This window comes from Pteronotus mesoamericanus, unplaced genomic scaffold (genome assembly GCF_021234165.1).
Source record: "Pteronotus mesoamericanus isolate MK-2021 breed Mesoamerican mustached bat unplaced genomic scaffold, CSHL_Meso_final contig_90, whole genome shotgun sequence".
Taxonomy (NCBI): Eukaryota; Metazoa; Chordata; class Mammalia; order Chiroptera; family Mormoopidae; genus Pteronotus; species Pteronotus mesoamericanus.
Window position 1 is genome coordinate 39,782,567 of NW_026555277.1, and position 20,852 is coordinate 39,803,418.

Here is a 20,852-nt window from a genome sequence, read left to right on the forward strand (position 1 = left end):
ATGCTAAGCACTTCGGGGGAAGGACCCATATCTTTTCTAGTTCTTTTTCATAAGTGCTTCACACAAAGTAGGAACACAACAAATGTCTAGTCAATACATGAATTAATACATATCTGGTGCCTTAGCTTACCCATATTTGCTGAGAAGAGTCCTGAGATATCACAGAAGAGGAAATAGTTCCCATACATTTCTGTGTAGAGGCAGAAGCTATGATAACACTCATACATACTGGTAGTTCTGAATGAACGTACCTCCCATGTGGAGTCTCTTTCCCCTTTAAGTTTGGACTTGGCTATAGGACTTGCTGTGAGGTAATGACATTATCAAGTGTAATATTAATATAAACAGAGCTTGATAAACTCTTGCACTGTGGGGCTTGTCTTTCTGGAATGTTCCCTCTAGGAGCCCATCCACTGTATAGAAAGAAAGCCTGTCTGGCCTAACAATGGCTGAGATGTCATACACAGGAGAACAGAGACACCCCGGCCAACTGGCACCAGCTGCCAGCCATGAGAGTGAGGTTATCTTGGATATTCCAGGCTCTGATGAGTTCCCATCTGTTTATACCCTCATGCTACAATCACAGTCAACAACACAGGGAGCAAAAGAACCAGTCACTGAGCCCAGCCAACCTCCAAAATATGAGAAATAATAAATCACTGCTGTTGCCAGCCATGACACTTTGATGTGCAGTAACAGATATCTGAAATGTGAGAAAATCCCATGCTTAAGAGCCAGAGAAGCACAGGTTCTAGACTTCCTCTCCCCTCTACCAGTTTTGAGACTTCTAACTCATTGAGGAACTGACTGTCATCTTAGTTTCCTTATCTATAAACTAGATAAAGCCACTTACAAAACTGAAGTGAGGATTGAATGAAGTAATATCACACCTAGCAAGTACCCCACAAATAGCTATCATTGTGAGCATTACTGAGGTTTTATAACATGGACTTCAACTTCTTGGTGGCAGTGTCACTGATGGAAATCTTTGGTGGTCCCACCCAAGCTGAAGGTTATAGCTCTACTTCTCACCTTCTCCTCAGCCCCTACCAGGGGCTGCACATGTTAAGAAACCTGTTAGAAGAGTCCATGGAAAAATCTCTATTTGGGGGTAGCCCCCTGCCTGCCCTCCTGATGTCCGCTCTTTTTTCCCACCCCAGTCCCTCACCCACACAACAGCCAAAGTGACATTTGATGTGTCCACAGGACTAAACTATTTCCCATCATTTCTAGCTTTAAACCTAACTACAATCTAGCACTGAGACATGAATACATCCCAAAGCCCTTCCTCTGGCCCAGAGCCCTACCTGGCCAATCACTGCTTTCCTTTCTCACTGAGCAGCCCTCTCTCTTCCTTCCCTTTGCAATGGCCTCTCCAGCCAGACCCATCCCCCCTGCTTCTTCAAACACCAGAGCATCCCAACTCAAAACTTTGCTTTTGCTCTTCTTTCTACTTGGACCAGACATTCTCATGTCCCCCCAGCATCATTCAGAGAACAAATCAGATGCTACCCAAAAGGAGCCTTCCTGGATCACCTAAAGCCACAATCACCCCTCTACCACCAGTTGCCTTTAGTCACCATACTAATGTTTTATTTTGATTTTTTGTTTTCATTCTTTCTTCTTGGCCTTTAAAACTTGGCACAACATTCATTATTTGTATGTTTTCATGCTCACTGTTCATTTTTCCCTCCAGGAGAATGAAGTCACATGAGATCAAAGCCTCTGTCTCGTTCATTACTTCGGCCCCTTTGTGGAAAGCAAGGGTTCATAAATTATGGACCGCAGGCCTGTTTTTGTAGGGCACATGAGCAAAGAATGGCTTTTTCATTTTTTTAATGTTTGAAAAATATCAAGAGAAAACAGCATTACATGACACGTAAAAATTATGTGAAATTTAAATTATAGTGCCCATGAATACAGCTTTATTAGAACACAGCTACATTTACTATCTATGACTCCCATTGTTTTCAAGTGGCAGAACCGAATGGCTGCAACAGACCCTACAGCCCATGATGGATCAAATGTTTACTGTCTGACTTTTACCTTCCCAACTCACATGCACATTGCTAACCCTGGTCTAGAGCAGTGTCTGACCTATTACAGGTGACCGATCTATATGGGTTCAAGGAACTTTTTAAAGTGGAAAAATAGCCAACAGAGGAAATTTCCCCAGACTGACGCACAGGCAACATCTGACAAGGAACATGCTTCTTTGTGAAGAGGCAGTTAAGTACAAGTTTGTGACAAGGCCCTTGGAAGTCTTCCCACTTCTCTCCTCTTCTTCCAATGCAGTGTGCATCTCTGGGGAGCAGAATGCAAAGTCTGCATGCTCATCAAGGTTCTAACTGATCTACACACAGAGAAAAGTGAAATGAACAGGGCTAGAGAGTTCTGGAAAACTTAAACACAGATTTCTTAATAAAGCTGAAAATAGCTTAATAAAGCTGAAAATAGGCTCCTGGCATCCCAAGGAGTCTTTATTTCTGTTTAAATAGACAGTTTCCCATAGACTGTTATCAGCTCAGTGGGGATCCTGGGAGAGTAGTACTCCCTCCTCCTGTGTATTTTAAGCTCTTTCCCGATGAAATTCAGCCAGAGACTCTGAAAAGCATCTATCGGTCTGGATAAAAGCAATAACCATGATCAAGAATGCTCATACCTTCAGCTGCCCATTTCTGGGGCACACTGAACAGATACCAGATAGCCTCAGAGGACAGGATCAAGAGCTTGACCTTCTTTTTCGTACAAATGTTGCTTCTTGAAAAAAGATGACGAATTTCTCAGGTAGAAGAGTAGTAGGGTTGTTCTCATTAGAAATGTTGTCACTGAGGTTGGGTTATTCAGCTGCACCCAGAGTGTGGTGAATGCTTTGGCCATGGGGAAGTCTGGAGGGCACATGCCCTGTCCCCACCACACAGCAGTGGTGACCAGAAGTATGATAAGCCCAGGCAGAGACTGGCTGGCCTAATACAGCTTTTCTGGGCCATCAAGGGAGTAGAATCATGGAAGGCAGGGGGTGGGAGGTGGTTATATAAGATTTCAGATGAATTCTAAGGCCATTTCCAGAAGGAGTAAGAAATCAAAGTGGTATCAGAGCAGGGAGTTCACAACAAAAAGAAAAGGAAAATGATCTCTTTCTAGAAATCTATTTCTCCATCAAGAAGCATCTGAGGAGACATGAAGAAAACAATATGTGTGCTGGAAAGAACAAAATGAGGAAACTTGCTTGCTTGCAGAAAGACTGAGAGAGAGAAACATGAAAAAGAACACGCTTGGAAGAGACAGTGATTGGCTGGGCCATAGCTTTAGAAAAACAATAAATCTTCTAATCATAAGAATTAGAGCCAACTATGAAGGGATGTCAAATCAGGTTAATTAATCAATATAGAGAACTCATCATTTCACCCCCCAAAAAATCACTTCATAGAAAAATCAAATGTTCAACCTTAAATCCTGAAAATCTCACTTTATAGAGAAACATAATCAGGGCAACATCCTGTAGGTAAAATGAATTCAACAATAATTATATGCAAGAAAAAAATGATGGGCAGAAGTAAAAGCTTTGAATATCAGGTCACGGGCAGATGGTGGCTTGTGACTACGGCTCTTCCAGCTGTCAATGTCTTCACTCACCCTTTCTCCTCCTCTTACTTCTCCCTCCCCGTTCCTACCTTCCTTCTTTCATTCTCTCACTTCGAGAGACACAACTTCTTTTGGGGAGCTTTCAGGTTTGCCCTGACCACCTGCTTACACGTCTGTTACAATACTTACCACACTCCATTATAACTGTGCAATGATTGTTGATTCCCTCAATCCCATGAGATCCTTAAGTGAAAGGACATGGATTCTTAAAGCTGCAACCTCAGTGGCTTGCAGAGTGCCAGAACCAGCTCAAAGCAAACACGCAACGGAAGACAAGCAACATTGTGCAAAATGCAAGTGAATGAAGGAACAGATGAAATTACTGTTTAAACAAGTATTTTGCTGCTCGCAAAAATAAAATTGGGATCAAAAAACCTCATTCTATCACAACATGAATACCTTGAAAAGGGTCAATCCCCAAGACTTGTCTTACCCTGGAGAAAACTAGTTATTTAAAAATGAGGCTTTCCAACATCTTTGTATGATGGCTTGAAGAAGAAGTTGATTTTTGATGCCATACCTATTCACAGAAATAACATCTTTTATCATTTTGAAAGATAAAGTAACTTTGGCATGCTCTAGGCAGAGCCTTAAACAAATTTAGCTTCATTTGCATTTCTTTCTGAAATACTGCTTATATATCCAGATATCTCAACTTCTCCCTTTGCTATTATATATTAATGCATAATAACTTCAAAATCTCCTTTCTTTTTTTTCCGCATAGAATGTTCCTTTTAGAATATAATATAAATGTCTAAATAAGCAATCCCACAAATAAGGAAAATAATTCCCTATTTATTAATGATAAGATCTAAAAAAAAAGAAAAAAGGAAGAAAGAAATATATTCTGGGAAAAGTTGAATGACTTTGAGTAGATAACTGTATAATGTTTGATTTATGGATGCATTTATTATGCACAAGTTATTAAATACATTATTTAATAGGCTGCATTAAATAATAGATTAATTTAGAAATATTACTTTTCTTTATTCCATGATATCATCGAATAATGTCATATAATCTTGACTCATGAATCTTGACTTCAAGGTCTCCCCCAACCTTGAGCCATATTTCAACTTCTCTGAAGTTTTCCAAACCTATCATCATCCCATCTGTCTAAGTTGTTGAAATAAAGTAATTTTTAAATCTATGTTTAATATTTTCATTGAAAAATCTCAAGTGAAGTTGCAAGAATCCAGATGCATAATATTAGGACTTCTTGCTTTCCCATTTGTCTAAATGTGTCCAAAAAACTAAGCTGTCTTATTAAGTGATTTTTAAAAGGCATATATATAATGATATTTAATACTTGCCATTGTGAGGATACTCTCCGAGGAATGACTAACTCTTCACTGAGGGATTTTAAAAAATTTATTCTCCAGATAATTTCTATTTAAAATATTCCCAAATGAAATTGCTAATGTCATTTTTTTTTCCTCCTCCAAATAGTTTCTCCTTGTTCAAAATAGAACTAAGAGAACACCTGGTAATATGAGAACATTTATAAGGATTTGAATCTAAGGCAATTCCTTTTTTTTCTTTTTCGAGGGATATAAGGAGGGGGGAAATCACCTTGTATTTAGATATACATTTTTTTCTCTCTCTTTGTAGTAACATTCATTCATTTACACCTATTTTGCATGAACTAAATTTGGCATTAACTGCAGCAAGTCAGATGCTGATTAGAGTCAGACTAGAGTCTTCCTCAACAGACATTGCTTTTACTCAGGCTGTGTTTTTAAGCATGTGCAAAATTGGTGGCAAGACTTTCCAGTTTTTTAAATTGCTTTTGTGAAGTTGAGTCATTTTTTTAAATATTTGAAATATGTCTCCTTTCTCTTTTATTTGTGTTTCTTGGAGCAATCACAAATGTAATATATGTAGCTTCCCATATCAGTGTAAGCAAATTCATTTTGGTGTGAGGAACACTTTACCATACTGAATTCCCATGTTGTGCAAGCTGTCAGGGAAACTCCAAGAACCAAGTGCCTCCCTTCAAAAAATGTCTAGTTCTATAATCAGCTTCCAGCAGATATTTTGCATATTCCCAACTGAGCCTTTAATAACACTATCAGTATGTAGTGATCTCTGTAATGAGCCAGAACTGGATCAATTTCTCCAAAATTGTCCTCCTACTTTCAAAAGTCAGCATTGCTTTGTTTCTACTTTATAACATTATTTTAGCGAGTCTCTTGCTTCAATATCACATCATTTCTCTTCTAAGCTTTGTCCCTTTTTGTCTGCCACTACGACAAAAAATAATTAGACTATTTGATTTACCATTTTTTGAAATGTCCTTTCTCTTCAATCTTTGATGCTTCATTTAAGCACCAAATAGTCTCATTTATCTGGATATTCTTCTGCCTTTCTCATCCTGGACTATATAGGGCACCCAAAATTCTGAGAAGCAGCTATGTTGAAAATGGGCTGGAATGAAGAAAAAGAACATGAACATCAAGAACCCAGTTTTTCCTTTTGTGTTAAAATTGTGGCTTAAGTGGTTCATAGTAAAACAAAATATAAGAAAATGGAATGAAGCAAAATAAATTAAAATCAAGTAACAATACAGAATGAAAAGAGAAAATTTCATAGAGGAAAAAAATGTTCCAAGCATTTGCATTTCCTAGTAGTCAAGAAAATGTGGGAAATTATCAACGGATTATATACCCCACATTCTCTAGTAGGAGGAGGAGAATGTAAATTCTTGATGAAAAACACAAGTTGTCCTGGTCCTCGGCTCTGAGAGGAGTCTTCTCCAATGGCCTTTGAAACAGATTCATGTTCTCCCAAAAACTGAAAGCTGTCCCCAACAAGATTTTGCATTCCAGACCTTGAGGAAAGCTGAAGATGATGGTAAGTAGAGATATTTAGAGAATGATACTGTCTAGCTGTCCAAATTTGTATTGATCTTTACTAATGTCAGAATTCAAGGTCAGCTAGACACCCTTTTTAGCAGTCCTTGAGAAAGTATACTGACCAGGAGTAATATCATCTGGTCATGACAATAACCACTTGTTTTAAGCCAACAAGTCCTGAAGTGGTTTCTTATGCAGCCACAGACTACTAAAGGAACCTTATTTAATATTCACAATTAAATTGAAGGTAAGTATTTACCTTTATTTTACAGATGAACAAACTAGAGATCAGAGAGGTTAAGCCATTTATCCAGTGTTACAGAGCTCATACATAGAAGAGCTGAGACAAATGTCAGCCATGCAACCTGAGTGACAGTGATTTGTAAGGCCCTGAACTAAGAGCCATAATGAGGAGGAGTTAATTTAGAGAAAAATCAGACAGTTTATAACATCAGGACTTTAAACAGAGCAGAGTAAACTGATAAAGCACAAAACAAAATTGTCTGATCAATGTAGGAAAGAAGTCTTCTCAGGAGGGGGGTGAGGGAGGTAGAGGAGGGCATGGGGGGATAAATGGTGGCAGAAAGAGACTTGGGGTGGTGAACACACAATACAGTGTACAGATGATGTGTTGTAGATCTGTGCACCTGAAACCTGTATAATTTCGTTAACCAGTGTAACCCCAATAAAGTCAATAGAAAGGAATAAAAGAGAAAAAAAATCCCAAGAAACAAAGGCAGCCTGCCAATCACCTGTTTTGCTGCCTTCAGGGCTTTAGAGTTGTTTAAGAGGCACTAGCTTGTAAAGAAAGGTTCACTGACTGAAGCCTGACAGGAGTATTTTCCAATAGATTAGCTTTCCCAGTCCCCCACTCCCAACTATGAATTCAGGCCATTCTTCCTTCCTCGTCTCCTTCCTTCTTATCTCCTTTCCATACATATTTGCAGTGAGCATGAACCCAGAGTTTGCCCCTGTCCTAGGTGCTGGTGCTCTAGCACTGACTCGGTCACTCCTGTGGCCCAGGAATGTACTATGCAGTAAGGTAAGCAGGAAGGAAGCCCTGTAGTGACAGCCAGAGAGATAAACTCTAGGCAGGATACACAGGGAGTTCTGGGGGAACTGGGACAGTGACCCCCTCAATCTCAGCAGGGAATGGGAAGAGTGTTAGTCAAGGATGGCTTCCCAAAGGCGGGGACAATTAAGTTTAGTCCTCTAGGATGAGACCATCTCCTGAAGGGGAGAGAAACCAAGGCCATGTGCAAAGGCTTGAACTAGAAAGAGTACAGGGCTCTTAACAATGAACTCAGCCCTCCCTGGAGTACCCCACTGGGTTGGTACTCTCCTGCTGATAAAACTACACTAAGTTTTTATAAATCATTGTTTTTACTTGCTACTTGAGTAATAACAATTTCCAAGTGCTAATGAAATTATAATTTTTTGTGTTTCTCAACTATGATCTTAAAAATACAGTAAATAAAATATGTAAATACAGTAAATAAAATATAGTAAGATGACAGTAAACATGTAAATTAGCTCAGTGTTTTTCATTTTTCTTATGCACAGTCTTTCTTTGAAAGACAGACTTAAAAAAAGTAAACCATAAAATACTGTGAAGTGTTAAGCATGGAATTTATAGTCCATGGTTCTGTTTGCACATCAAAGAATCATGGGTCCAGTACCTGCTAACGAGGAATTTGACCTATAGACTCTTGAGCCCACCTGGAAGGAATTTCAGAATCCACTTCCAGGAGAGCCACTGTACCCAGGGATGTCCATGCATGAAAAATTACATGAGCAAAAATAGTTTCCTAACATTAACCAGACCATGGGAAGCAAAATGGGATACCTAGGAGGGAGCGGATTCCCTCTGCACTAGCTCAGCTCTATCGTACTTTATTTATTATTGAGGTGACAATGTATATTTTGTAGGCGAATTTTATTGCACTAATTAGCTCATTAACAGCCTCTAGAGAGAAGCCAGACTTCACTGTAGGCTGGTTTCCTGAATTTTAATAACACAAATAAAAAGAAAATATATATGCCAAGTTCTGGGAAAGCCCTAGGACTCTCCAAACAGCTCTGATTTATTTAATGTATCATATCATAGAAAAGTATGAATGGCAGATTAAAATAGAGAAGAATTTCTCAATAAATACACAATGCAATAGATTTGACACATTTAAACAAGTGATATTTATGCATTTATGGCATTATGATTTAATAGGAAAAAAATCAGACATTCACTGTGTTGAAGAAGCAGCTGGCTTGTTCTAGAATCCATACTTGCCAAGCTGGTGGGGGTTCCGGAGTGGGTAGAGTGAGGTCAAAGTGGGTCAGAAAGGTCTTGGATAGCTCAGCCTCCAAGACACTGTCCATTTAATTGACCTCTTTGATGTGGCTGATGATATGATTAATGGCATCCAATGTGGTACCCTTGCCTCCAATGTCTGGAGTACAGACACCTTTGTTCTTCAGAGATGCCAGGACCGCAGAACGAATGGAGGTGGAATAGGAGTGGAGCTGGAGGTAATCCAGCATGATACAGCCTGCCAGCAGCACAGCAGTAGGGTTTGCCACGTTCTTATTGGCTATGCTCTTGACTGACTGCCGTGCAGCTGTTTCAAACACTGCATGCGTGGTGCCATAGTTGGCACCAGGTACGAGGCCTGCCCCCCCAACCAACCCTGTGCAAATATTGTTGACAATGTTGCCATAAAGATTGGGCATCACCATGACGTCAAACTGCTGGGGCCGGGATACCAGCTGCATGGTGGTGGTATCCACAATCATGGCTTCAAAGGTGATCTGAGGATAGCGGGACGCCACCTCCCTACAACAGTGGAGGAAGAGACCATCTCCCAGTTTCATGATGTTGGCCTTGTGCACAGCGGTCACTTTCTTGCGCCCCTTCTCCTGGGCCAGCTGGAAGGCATATTCAGCAACACGCAGGGACTTGGCCTCCGTAATGATCTTTAGGCTCTCTATCACTCCCTTGACACTCTCGTATGCCAGGTTGCTGTATTCACCCTCTGTGTTTTCCCGAACAACAAAGATGTCTACGTTCTTATGCCGGGTCTCCACACCTGGCAGACTCTTAAAATGGATGACATTAGCATAGACATCAAGGGCAGTGCGAAATACGGTGTTCTTGGATTGGTGAGATGGTGGCAGGCTGTGGTCAGTTTCTATGTTGCCCTTCAAGGCCACACGGTTTCGACGGACTGCCAGGATGGCATTGTGAACATCCTCTTCACGGGAAGTAGAATTAATGATTACCTCCTCAAAGTCCACAGGCACGCACGCATACCTGAACACAGTCTTGACATGCAGCATAAGTTCAGGTCCGATGCCGTCCCCAGGAATCATGGTGACAGTGTGCCGTCCACCATACTTGGCTGACAGAGGAATATTGTATTGAAATGAGAAGCTCCTCAGTGAGGTTGCATGGCCAAGCAAAATCTCCCAAGAACAGCCCAGAGTTGCAGGTCGGAACATGGCCTTCATAAAGCAGCTGACGGCAGGCAGCATCTTCACTGCCATGATCATTAACTGGAGATTAAGTTAATTTGTGCTCTTGCTCTTGGTTTGAGTTGGCTTCTTTTGGTGAAATTCTAAATCCATAATTCTTGCCTAGGTCACAATTGTCTCTCCTTCCTTGTATTCTATTTGGACAGACATTCTATTGTGGTAAGAGAGACAGAGAGCTAGTCAAGAGATGTGATGTGTTACATAGTAGAAAATACATTTTGGAACTGAATAATAATTCATTAGGTACATTCATTGTGCTAAGCTCTGTGTGATATACTTTTAAAAAAAAACAACAGACTTTATGCTCATATTTTAGAGCAGTTTTAGGTTCACACCAAAATTGAATGGCAGGTATAGAGATTTCCTATACAGCTCCTACCCTGACAAAGGCACAGCCTCCTTCACTGTCAAAAATAGCTTACCAGAGTGGCACATTTGTTACAATTGATGAGCCTACATTTTTATATCATTGTCACCAAAAGTCCATAGTTTACACTGGAGTTCACTCTTGGTATTGTACATTCTGGGTTTGGACAAGTTCTAATGACATGTATTCATCATTACAGTATTGTACTGAGTAGTTTTACAGACATAAAGATCTTCTTTGCTTTGCCTGTTCATCCCTCTCTCTCCTGTAACCCCTGGTAACCACTGATCATTTTAGTGTCTCCGTGGTTTTGCATTTCCCAGAATTTCATATAATTGAAATCATATACTATTGAAGCCTTTTCAGATTGGCTTCTTTGATTTGGCTATAGGCAGTTTGGTTTTTTCCATGTCTTTTCATGGTTTGATAGCTCATTTCTTTTTAACACTGAATAACATATTCTATTGTCTGAATATACCACTGTTTCTCAACTCACCTAGTGAAGGACATCTAGGTTGCTCCCAAGTTTTACAATTATAAATAAAGCTGCTGTTAACTCCCATATGCAGGTTTTGTGTGGACGTAAGTTTTCAACTCATTTGGGTAAAAAACAAAGAGCACAACTGTTGGGTCCTATGGTATGGTAATGATTGAGTTTTGTTAAAATTGCTATACTTTCTTGTAAAGTAGCTATATTATTTTGCATTCCCACCAGAAATGAATGCGAGGTTCCTGTTGTTCCACATCCTCCCTAGCATCTGGTATTGTAGTGTTCCAGATTTTGGCCATTCTAATAGGCATGTAGTAGCATCTAACTGCTGCTTTAATTTACATTTCCCTGATGATATGATGTGAGGCATCTTATCGTGTTCTTGTCATCTGTATATTCTTTCATGAGGTATCTGTTAAGCTTTGTGGCCCATTTTTAATCAAGATGTTTTCTTATTATTGAGTTTTAAGAGGTCATTGTACACTTTGGATAAGTCCTTAATCAGATACATCTTTTATAAATAATATCTCCCACCTGTGGCTTATCTTCTCATTGCCTTGCTATTGTATTTTTGCAGAGTTGTTTTTCATTTTAATGCGGTCTAGACTCTTAATTTTTCCTTTTATGGATTGTGCCATTAGCGATGTATCTAAAAAGTCACTGCCATACCCAGAGTCACCTAGAATTTCTCCTATGTTTTTTTCTAGAAGTCTTATGATTTTTGCATCTTACCTATGTCTTTAATCCATTTGAGTTATTTTTTGTGGGTTTAAAGTCTGCTATATTTTTATTTATATTTATTTATTTATTTATTTATTTATTTATTTTTGCGCATGGATGTCCAGTTTTTCCAGCACCATTTGTTGAAACCTCTGTCTTTGCTCCATTGTGGTACCTTTGCCAAAGGTCAGGTGACTATTTATGTGGGTCTATTTCTGGGCTCTCTTTCTTACATCATTTTAGTCATCTGTTTTTCTGCCAATACCACATTGTTCTGATTATTATAGCTTTATAGTAAGTCTTGAGGTCGAGTACTGTCAATCCTTCAGCTTTGTTCTGTTGGCTATTCTGGGTCTTTTGCCTCTCCACAGAAACTCTGGAATCAGTTTTTCAATGTCCACACAGCAACTTTGCTGGGATTTTGATTGAGTTTACATTGAACCTATAGATCAAGTTAGGAAGAATTGCTATCTTGAATATATTAGACGTCCTATCCATAAAGACATAAGATCTCTCAGTTTATTCAGTTCTTCCTTGAACGAGTTCATCAGAATTTTTTATTTTTACTTATGTAGATCTCATACATAGTGTTTGATTTACACCTTAGTATTGCATTTTGGGGGGTGCTAATATAACTGATGTGTCTTTAATTTCAAATTCCAGTTATTCATTATTGGTATTCAGGAAAGCAATTGACTTCTGTATATTAACCTTGCATCCTTATATCTTACTATAATCACTTGTTAGTTCCAGGAACTTTTTTTATTAATTCTTTAAGATTTTCTATGTAGACCATCTTGTCATCTACAAACAAAGACATTTTATGTCTTTCTTCGCAACTGTATACCTTTTATTTCCTTCTCATCTTATTGCATTAGTTTGAAATTCCAGCATAAAAATGAAAGTGGTAAGAGGGAACATCCTTGACCTGTGCATTGGGAAAGCTTTGTGTTTCTCATCATTAAGTATGATGTTAGCTGTAGGTTATCAGTAGGTGTGTTTTAATTAATTTGATGAAGTTGCCATCTATTTTTTTGGCAGAATTTTGTGGTTCTATTAACACAAATACAATGCACACACAAGCTGTCTCCTCATTTTCTTCACTGTGCAGCCTGGCATTGGGATTGGTGCCTCTGATGTCCATCTGGGCTGCTCTTTCCACAGTGGCGTTGTGGTTCTTTGAGGAGAGGTTGTGAGCAATCTCGGCACAGTAAGGTTTGTTGTACATCAGCAGCACATCAATTTCCTTGATGTTGTGGATCAGGAACTCCCGCAAGCCACAGGGCAGCATGTGCTTTGTTTCCCTGTTTCCAATGTTGGACATCAAGATCTGGCCCTTGAATCTTCTGTGCACCCTATTGTCAATCTGGGTTTCCACCGTTCTGTTTAATTTTGACATATCAGTCTGACTGGTGCCAAATGAAATTCTTGGGCTTCTTTTTTCCTCTCTTTTTTTTTTAAATTATAAGTATTTTTAATTATCCCATGTTTTTGTCTCATGTGATGTGGTGTGAGGCAACATTATGACAGGTAGAGAAGTAGAAAGCTATATTAGCATAAAGTATCCTTAGTCATTATATAAATTTCTGTTAGTTTTTGTTAATTTGCTTGTTTTCAGTCTCAAGTCCTCAGCATAAGATCCTGGATATCTCTTTTTAGGCATAAGAAACAATTAGGATATGTGATCAGCTGGCTTGGTCCTCTTTTTGACAATCTTGGGTTTCACAAGGGGTCTGAGGGCAGCCATGGTGCTAAGTAGGAGGCGGCTCAAGTTACCATATATTTCTGAGAGCTTTTATTAGGAAGGAGGGTTGGGTTCTGTCAAATGCTTTTCTGCATTTACTTATATAATCAGGCGATTTTTCTTTTTCAGCCTGTTGAAGTGATGAATTATGTGAATCGGTTTTTTTTTTTATTTTTCAATTATAGTTTACATTCAATATTATTTTGTATAAATTTATTTTCAAATGTTGAACGGGCCTTGCATATCTGGGATAAATCTCATTTGACTGTGATGTATAATTCTTTTTATACATTGTTGGATTCAATTTGCCAATGTTTTGTTAAGGATTTTCGCATCTGTGCTCATGAGAAATATTGGCCTATAGTTTCCTTTTCTTGTAATATCTTTATCTGGCTTTGCTACTAGGGTAATACTCGTCTCATAGAAAGTTACAAAGTACTCCCTCTGCTTCTATCCTCCAAAGTAGAGAACTCGTTTAGTTTTTTACATTTTTATTTATTGATTTAATAGAGAGAGAGGGGGGAAAAAACATTGATTTGTTGTTCTACTTATTCATGCATTCATTGGTTACTTCTTGTATGTGCCCTAACCAGAGATCTAGTCTCAAACCTTGATACATCAGGATGATGCTCTAACCAACTGAGCTACCTGGCCAGGGCATGATATAATGTTTTCCTTAGATGTGTGTTAGAATTCACCAGTGAACACACCTGGGCATGGTAATTTGTTTTGAAAGGCTAATGAGTACTGATTCAAGTTATAAAATACAGAGTGGGGCAAAAGTACATTTACAGTTGTGGTTAAGCAAAACAGAGCTTATTCTTGTATTATTATTTACTAATTATTGTATTATTTTCCATGTGAACAACTGTAAACCTACTTTTTTCCCCACCTTAAATATACTGGTTGTACCTCAGAGATATTGTGGGTTTGATTCCAGGCCACCACAATGGAGTGAATGTCACAATGAAGTGGGTCATAATCAGGACCTTGGTGGAGAGTCCTGCCTTCAATTTGTAAAAATTACAACATCTGTGAAACACAATAAAGCAAAGCACAAGAAAACGAGGTATTGCTTGTATTACCTCTTCAGAGTATCTGTTTCTTCTCGTGTGAGTTTTGGCAAAATGTGTCTTTTAAGGAATTGGTCCGTTTCATCTAGGTTATCAAATTTGCGTGCATAAAATTGTTCACAGTATTCCTTTATTATCCTTTTAATGCCCATAGGATCTATAGCAAGGTTCCCTCTTTCATTTCTGATATGAGTATTCGTATCCTTTTTCTTTTTTCCTCAGCCTGACTACAAGCTTATCAAAGGCAGTGTTTGGTTTTGCCAATTTCCTCTAACAATTTCCTCTTTTCATTAATTTCTCTTGAATTCTTCATATCCTTGTTCTTCTGCTAACTTTGGATTTAATTTACTCTCCTTTTTCTAGTTCTCTAAGGTGGAAGCTCAGGTTCCTGATTTGAGATCTTTCTTCCTTTGCACTATATTCAGTTGTTACTACATATTTCCCTCAGAGCACTGCTTTCCCTGCTTCCCACAAACTATGTGAAGTTGTATTTTCATTTTGTTCAAAAATTTTTTAATTTCTCATGCGATCTCTTGATTCATGTGTTATTTAGAAGCGTGCTGTTTAATTTCCACATTTATTTTGGGATTTTCCAGCTATCTTTCTATTATTTTTTCCTAGCTTAATTCTACTGTGGCCTGAGAGGGGACCTTGTATGATTCCAAGACTTTTGAATGCGGTAAGGTGTGTTTTATGGCCCAGAATGTGGTCTACCTTGGTAAATGTTCTATGTGAGCTGGAAAAGAATGTGTATTCTGCTGTTGTTAGGTGAAGTAATCTATAGATGTCAAGCATATCCAGTTGATTGATGGTGCTAAGTTCAACTATGTCCTTAGCAAGTTTCTACCCGCTGGAGTTTGTTCCTTTTTATTGTTAACTTTTTTTAGAAAACACTTTTCCAAGATGGCTGTACCATTTTATACCCCCACGAGCAATGTAAGAGAATTACAGCTTTTCACATCTTCACCAACACTTGATATTGTTGTATTTTTATATTTAGCTATTTTAATGGGTTATGTTCATATTTCACTACGTTTTTGAATTGCATTTTCTCACTATGAGGCAGCGTGTCTTTTAAAGTATTCTCCCAGATCAGAGCTACAAGCATTAATAGCTGATATTTCTAGAAATCAACCCATCAACCCTGGAAAGTAGGCAACTTCTATGCTTCCCAAAGCCATCCTGGCTATGCTGTTTTTGATGAAAATGAAACATATATTTAATTATAAACCTGCCACAATCCCACTCTCATTTAACTTTCAGTTACCAATACCCTGATGCAGGTCACTGGCTGTTGGAGGAGGTAGGTGACTTATTTATGAAGACTTGCAAACGGCTGTTAATATCCAAATGATGAACATGCAGACTTAGTAAAGTCTACCATGATGGAACACTCCTCCCATCTAAGGTGCTGTGCTGGATATTTTGTAAGCATCATCATAATCCACCAAGGCAGCCATGACAGTTCCCATTTTACAGATGAAGAAATTGGCTTATCACAGAGCCTACAAAGTCTTATTACTGTGAATGGGCAGAGAATGGCAATAGATGACAAGAGTATTTCTAAGGATTTGCAGAGGCCTAGTCCAGTGCTTCTGAAACTTGACCTACCTAGGTACTCATTAAAATGCAGATTCTAATTTAGAAGTTCTCTTGAGGGAGGGGTATAGATGGGGAGCTCCCTAGTGGTACAGATTCCACTAGTCCCCTTACCACACTTTGAATATCAAGGGCCTCTCTTTATCTCCTCACGAGGCCCAGTCATGTCAGAGCCAGCATTGGGCATGCTTAGATACGGCCTGCTGGGAGTCAAAAAAGGAAGCAATACTACTCTCTCTTCCAAAAAATTGATATAAATGGCTATAGATTAGGAGCCAGCTGGGTACCCGTTCTTCACTTAATATGTCAAATAAGATAGATAACAGCTGCCCACCATCAGCGCCAGAGGCTAGAGCAAATGAGAATTCCAGGAGAGAATGGTGGCAGCAAAATGACCTGGACCCAGCTACACAGTTTTGTTTCTACCAATGGGCCATCCTTACATAAGCATATACTTCAGTCCTCTTTCTAATACTAGAAAAAAGAAGAAATCTTTTAAAGGTATGGATAAAGAAGAAAGAAAGCTCTTTCTGTCTGGATGATGGTTGAGATTTTAATAGCCAGACTGACCTTAAAACACCCGTGGGTCATGGAAAAAGCTCTTAACCTCAATGGTACAAAAATAAGATAAATGTTGCGCAGGTCTAGAATGACCAAAGTGCCACGGTTTCACATATTTGAGAAGCAAAAGTTCAGCCAAGTCTATCACAAGTGTGATGTTGAGACAGTAAAAAGGTTTAAGCAAGAGAGAGACGTAATCTGACTTGTATTTTAAAAACGATCCTTTGGGAGAACAATCTGGAGGACAAATAGTAAGGTGGCTTGCCTGGGGGCAGGTAGACCAGTTAAGAGGCTGTCACTGTGGTCTCAAAAAGGGATCCCCAGAGCAGCAGCAGCAAGATCACCAGGAACTGGTTAAAAATGCCATTTCTTCGAACTCTCCGAGACTTATTAAATCAGAAAGTCTGGAGTTGAGTCTGGAGTTGAGATCTAACAATCTGCATTTTAATGATTCTGATACAAGCTGGAATTTGAGAACCACTGGGCTATGAAATGGTCCCAACAGAAAATGATGAGCAGTTGTGCTAAGGGGAAAGCAGTGAGAATGAAGGGAAATACTTTCAGAGATATTTAAGAGGCAAATAAACTAGGCAAGTCACCTGGGAGACATTGCATATTATTCTGATTTTTGTAAACAGACTGGGTGAATGATGATGTAATTGGTAAAAACGTATAACCAGTGAAAGAACAGGTTGGGTGGGGGAATAGGTTAGAAGTGAATTCAGTTTCAGCTACGATGTGTTTCAGGAGCCTGTTAGAACATCCACATAAAGATGTCCAGTGGGTGGCTTAATATATATCTGCACATCTAGAGAAAGAATTGTGGGCGATGATATAGATTCAGAAGTCATCCACGTATGGGAGAGAGTTAACCAAACAGGAGTATATGAAACAGCCTCAAGCCAAGGCTTTCAACTCTTCTTGTGTTATGACAGATGATGAATGACATTTATATGAGACGCACTCCCTGGAGTATATTTCGTTTGTAATAGAAACCAAAAACACGCGCACGCACATACACATGTGAACAAAAGTAGTTGGTCAAATAAATCAGGGTCTCCCAAGCTGCTTTTATATGTCATATTTACAAAGGCATTTTACTAACAAATGATGAGTAAAATCATCTATATAATGATCTCAAAATGAAATTTTTTGAGGAAAAACATATATGGCTAATGTCATGTAAAAATGATGTAAATCAATGTTTTAAAGATCAAATTCAGACCTATACAGGTAATAGAAACAAAGTAAGTTGCTAATAAAGATAAAAACTCATTTAATGGTTAAAAGTATAGCATGTCATAGTTAGATTTAGTCATGATGTTAATGTAAATAGTTTCATTGCATGTGTCATTTGGATGATCACGTTGCATTTGATTTGGAAACTGTAACTACAGCCTCGTTCTGATTTCTAGGCTATGCATATGGAGATACACAGGCATGCTTTCCTCTTCTCTCTCCTTTATAAAAATGTATTCATCGGTAAATCAAACAAGCAAACCCAGTTTAAATCCACAGTTTATAAATTATAATATTTCAGAATTGCTGCAACTATCAATGACACGTCAATAATCAGAGTTCATGGATATTTCCAGCCAACATAAAATAGGCTATGAATTATGAGCAATTCACTCCAGTTCACTCTAATTCCACCTTTCCTCACACAAGCAAGCACACACTATTAAAATGCAAATGAGTGACTGTGACATCCTTATAATGGTAATTTTCAGATGAGTCTAATTATTTTAAAAAGTCAATCATTTGCAAGTGCTTGTAACTTAATGTTTATGAGTAAGTGAGTGGTTTTGACATATGTCACGACTGACTGGAACACTGTAATGTGTCGTGCCTCTAAGGTCGAGAATAACTAGGCTTGTTAGATGGTTGCAGAGAAAGCACAGAAAAATGAGGACAACACTGGGATATCATCAATATTTGAATTTATATTAAAGGAGGATGACTAGAAAATAACCGTCGTAGGAGGGGAACAGTGAAAAAATGTCACGGAAGCCAAGAGAAGTGAAACACTCAGGACATGGGTGGTCGGCAGTGTCCATATCTTGTTGAGAGGTTAAATGAAACTAGAGGGGGCAATGACAGAGTCGCTGACCGTCTCCGTGGGGCTGTGTAGGTTAGTGATTGACAGCGTGGGCGCCAGAGCCAACTTTTCTACCATGAATGACTTCTATGACCTTGGCAAGTTTCATGACACCTTTTGGAAATTACATTCCAGTGGAAGTAGACAGCAGAAAATACCAGATAGATGATAGATAGATAGATAGATAGATAGATAGATAAAGTAACACATAAGTGGATCTGTTAATTATAGAAAGAAAAAATTCCATGAAACAAACATAAAACCTGCAGCTGTCTAGGAGCATCCATTCTTGGCAGAGTTAACATAAATGTATCTAGGTAGAATGTGAGTTGCCAGGGGCTGTGAAATGGATCCCGGAGACTTAGCCTAGATGTGAAAAGTACATAGGATGGATTGACTGTGTACCTGGGCTATGGTGATTCACAAAGAGCTTCTGTCAAGCCTTAAAGAAGGGCTAGCAGCTGGTAAGTGCAGAGGAAAGAAGAAGATTTCTGGGAGAGAGGCAAAATTGAAAGGCCTGTAGGGGACACTAAGTATTCCCGTTCTGGTGAAAGGAAGGGTTTATGTAGGAAAACAGTGGCAGACAAATGAGAAAAGTAAATTGGGGTCAGAGGATAGACAAACTTGAATGTCAAACTAAGAAAATTTATGATACCCTGAAGGCAGTAGAGAAACATTTAAGGTTTTGAAATAAAAATACAAGATTTTGAAAGATACTGCTTTAAAAAGGGAAATGTGCCCCTTAAAAAAAGAGAAATAAATTTTCAATGACTACTTTCTACTAACACTTTGCCTTAATAGAAGCAAAATATTTAAAGCATTCTCTCAGAAAACTCCTGAAATCTATTTCATGTTCCCCTATAGAATCAATTGATTTTGAACATTGCTTTATCAATGACTTTCCTAAAAAGATCAATGCACAGAAATGTAATGTGTTCCAGACCCTCTATGGCCCAATTAACACACTTTCTCCCAATATTCCATCACTATTTAATAAGCACGGAAGAGCTGACAGAGATACACAGTTCTCACAGGGAACTATGGATAGCCAGACTTAAAGTAACCCACAAATGTTCTCCTTGCTTTTCAAAAAACAAGGCACATTTTACAATACCCAATCCACTATAAAAGCCCATGTTTGAGGAAGAGCTACATTTATTTTTATACTAAGAAGAGCTTTCTGGATATAGTTTACACTTAGGAAAGGAGCACCCTCTCTCCCCCACACATGCTCCCACACAAAAGTGGTTAAGATGGGGTTGGGGGGTTCATTATACATGCTTTTATTTTATTTTATTTTGTTTTGTTCTGTTTTTTTGTCAGAAACAGCGGAGTTTATCGTCTAGTCACAAAATTGATGTTTAAGCAGCAACATTAGCCTTTCTTGGAAAAAAGACAGGTTAAGACTCAAGATCACAGGTAAATTAAAGGCAGCTTACTTTTGATCTTTCCTTCTAAATAAACTTTACAGCTACATGAACGACTCTATTAAATACTTTGTTATTACTACCCAGGCCTTGACTATGCCACTCTAAATTTTCTCCCCCTGTCTAGGAGGACTGTGATCTTCCAAGAATTATTCATAAGTATGATCATATTTTTCTTCACTTTTTATATTTTAGAGGCTTTCCTCTTAACAGGATATGGCCAGAGAATGTCTTTTTGCCAATAATGACTGGATGCATGAGTCAAGTCCTCGCTGTTAAGCCAATCTCAGTTTTGGCTTCTCACACACACACACACATACACACACACACACTCACTCTCTCTCTCTCTCTCTCTCTCTCTCTCTCCCCCCGCCCCCCCCCACAACTGCTGACACTACAACTACACTGTGGGTTTTCCCAAATGTTTCCATTTTCAATTCACCCCAAGTCATAGTCCCTAGAACACATACTCCACACTTGTTAAACCACTGTGAATCAATTTTTATAATAACTACAGAATCTGGACATTAGAGATGGCTTTCTGAAGCCAGCTATTTTTGCCAACTGTTTGGAATGGATTCCCTCCAGCCTCCACATCCCCTACCTGCAAATGCTCTCCCTTCCTCCAAGATGGAAAATGGGCTCTGCCGGGCACCAGATCCAAGGCTGTGTTAGATAATACCTTATCTCAATTCCAAAAGAAGCAGCTATGAAGTAGGTGTTATTCTCACTGATTAACAAATAA

At 38.7% G+C, this 20,852-nt stretch overlaps 2 protein-coding genes across 4 annotated transcripts in view; both read right to left on the reverse strand.

Moving 5' to 3' along the window:
• NELL1 (neural EGFL like 1) overlaps nt 1-20,852 on the reverse strand; it is a 723,728-nt gene that overhangs the window by 232,085 nt on the left and 470,791 nt on the right. The window lies entirely within an intron of this gene.
• LOC129080508 (isocitrate dehydrogenase [NAD] subunit gamma, mitochondrial-like) lies at nt 8,877-10,046 on the reverse strand. Its single transcript, XM_054585997.1, has one exon. The coding sequence runs from the start codon at nt 10,044-10,046 to the stop codon at nt 8,877-8,879; it is 1,170 nt and encodes a 389-aa protein (XP_054441972.1).

Coding starts and splice junctions, on each gene's coding strand:
- LOC129080508 (XM_054585997.1), bottom strand. CDS start 10,046: ATGATCATGGCAGTGAAGATGCTGCCTGCCGTCAGCTGCTTTATGAAG.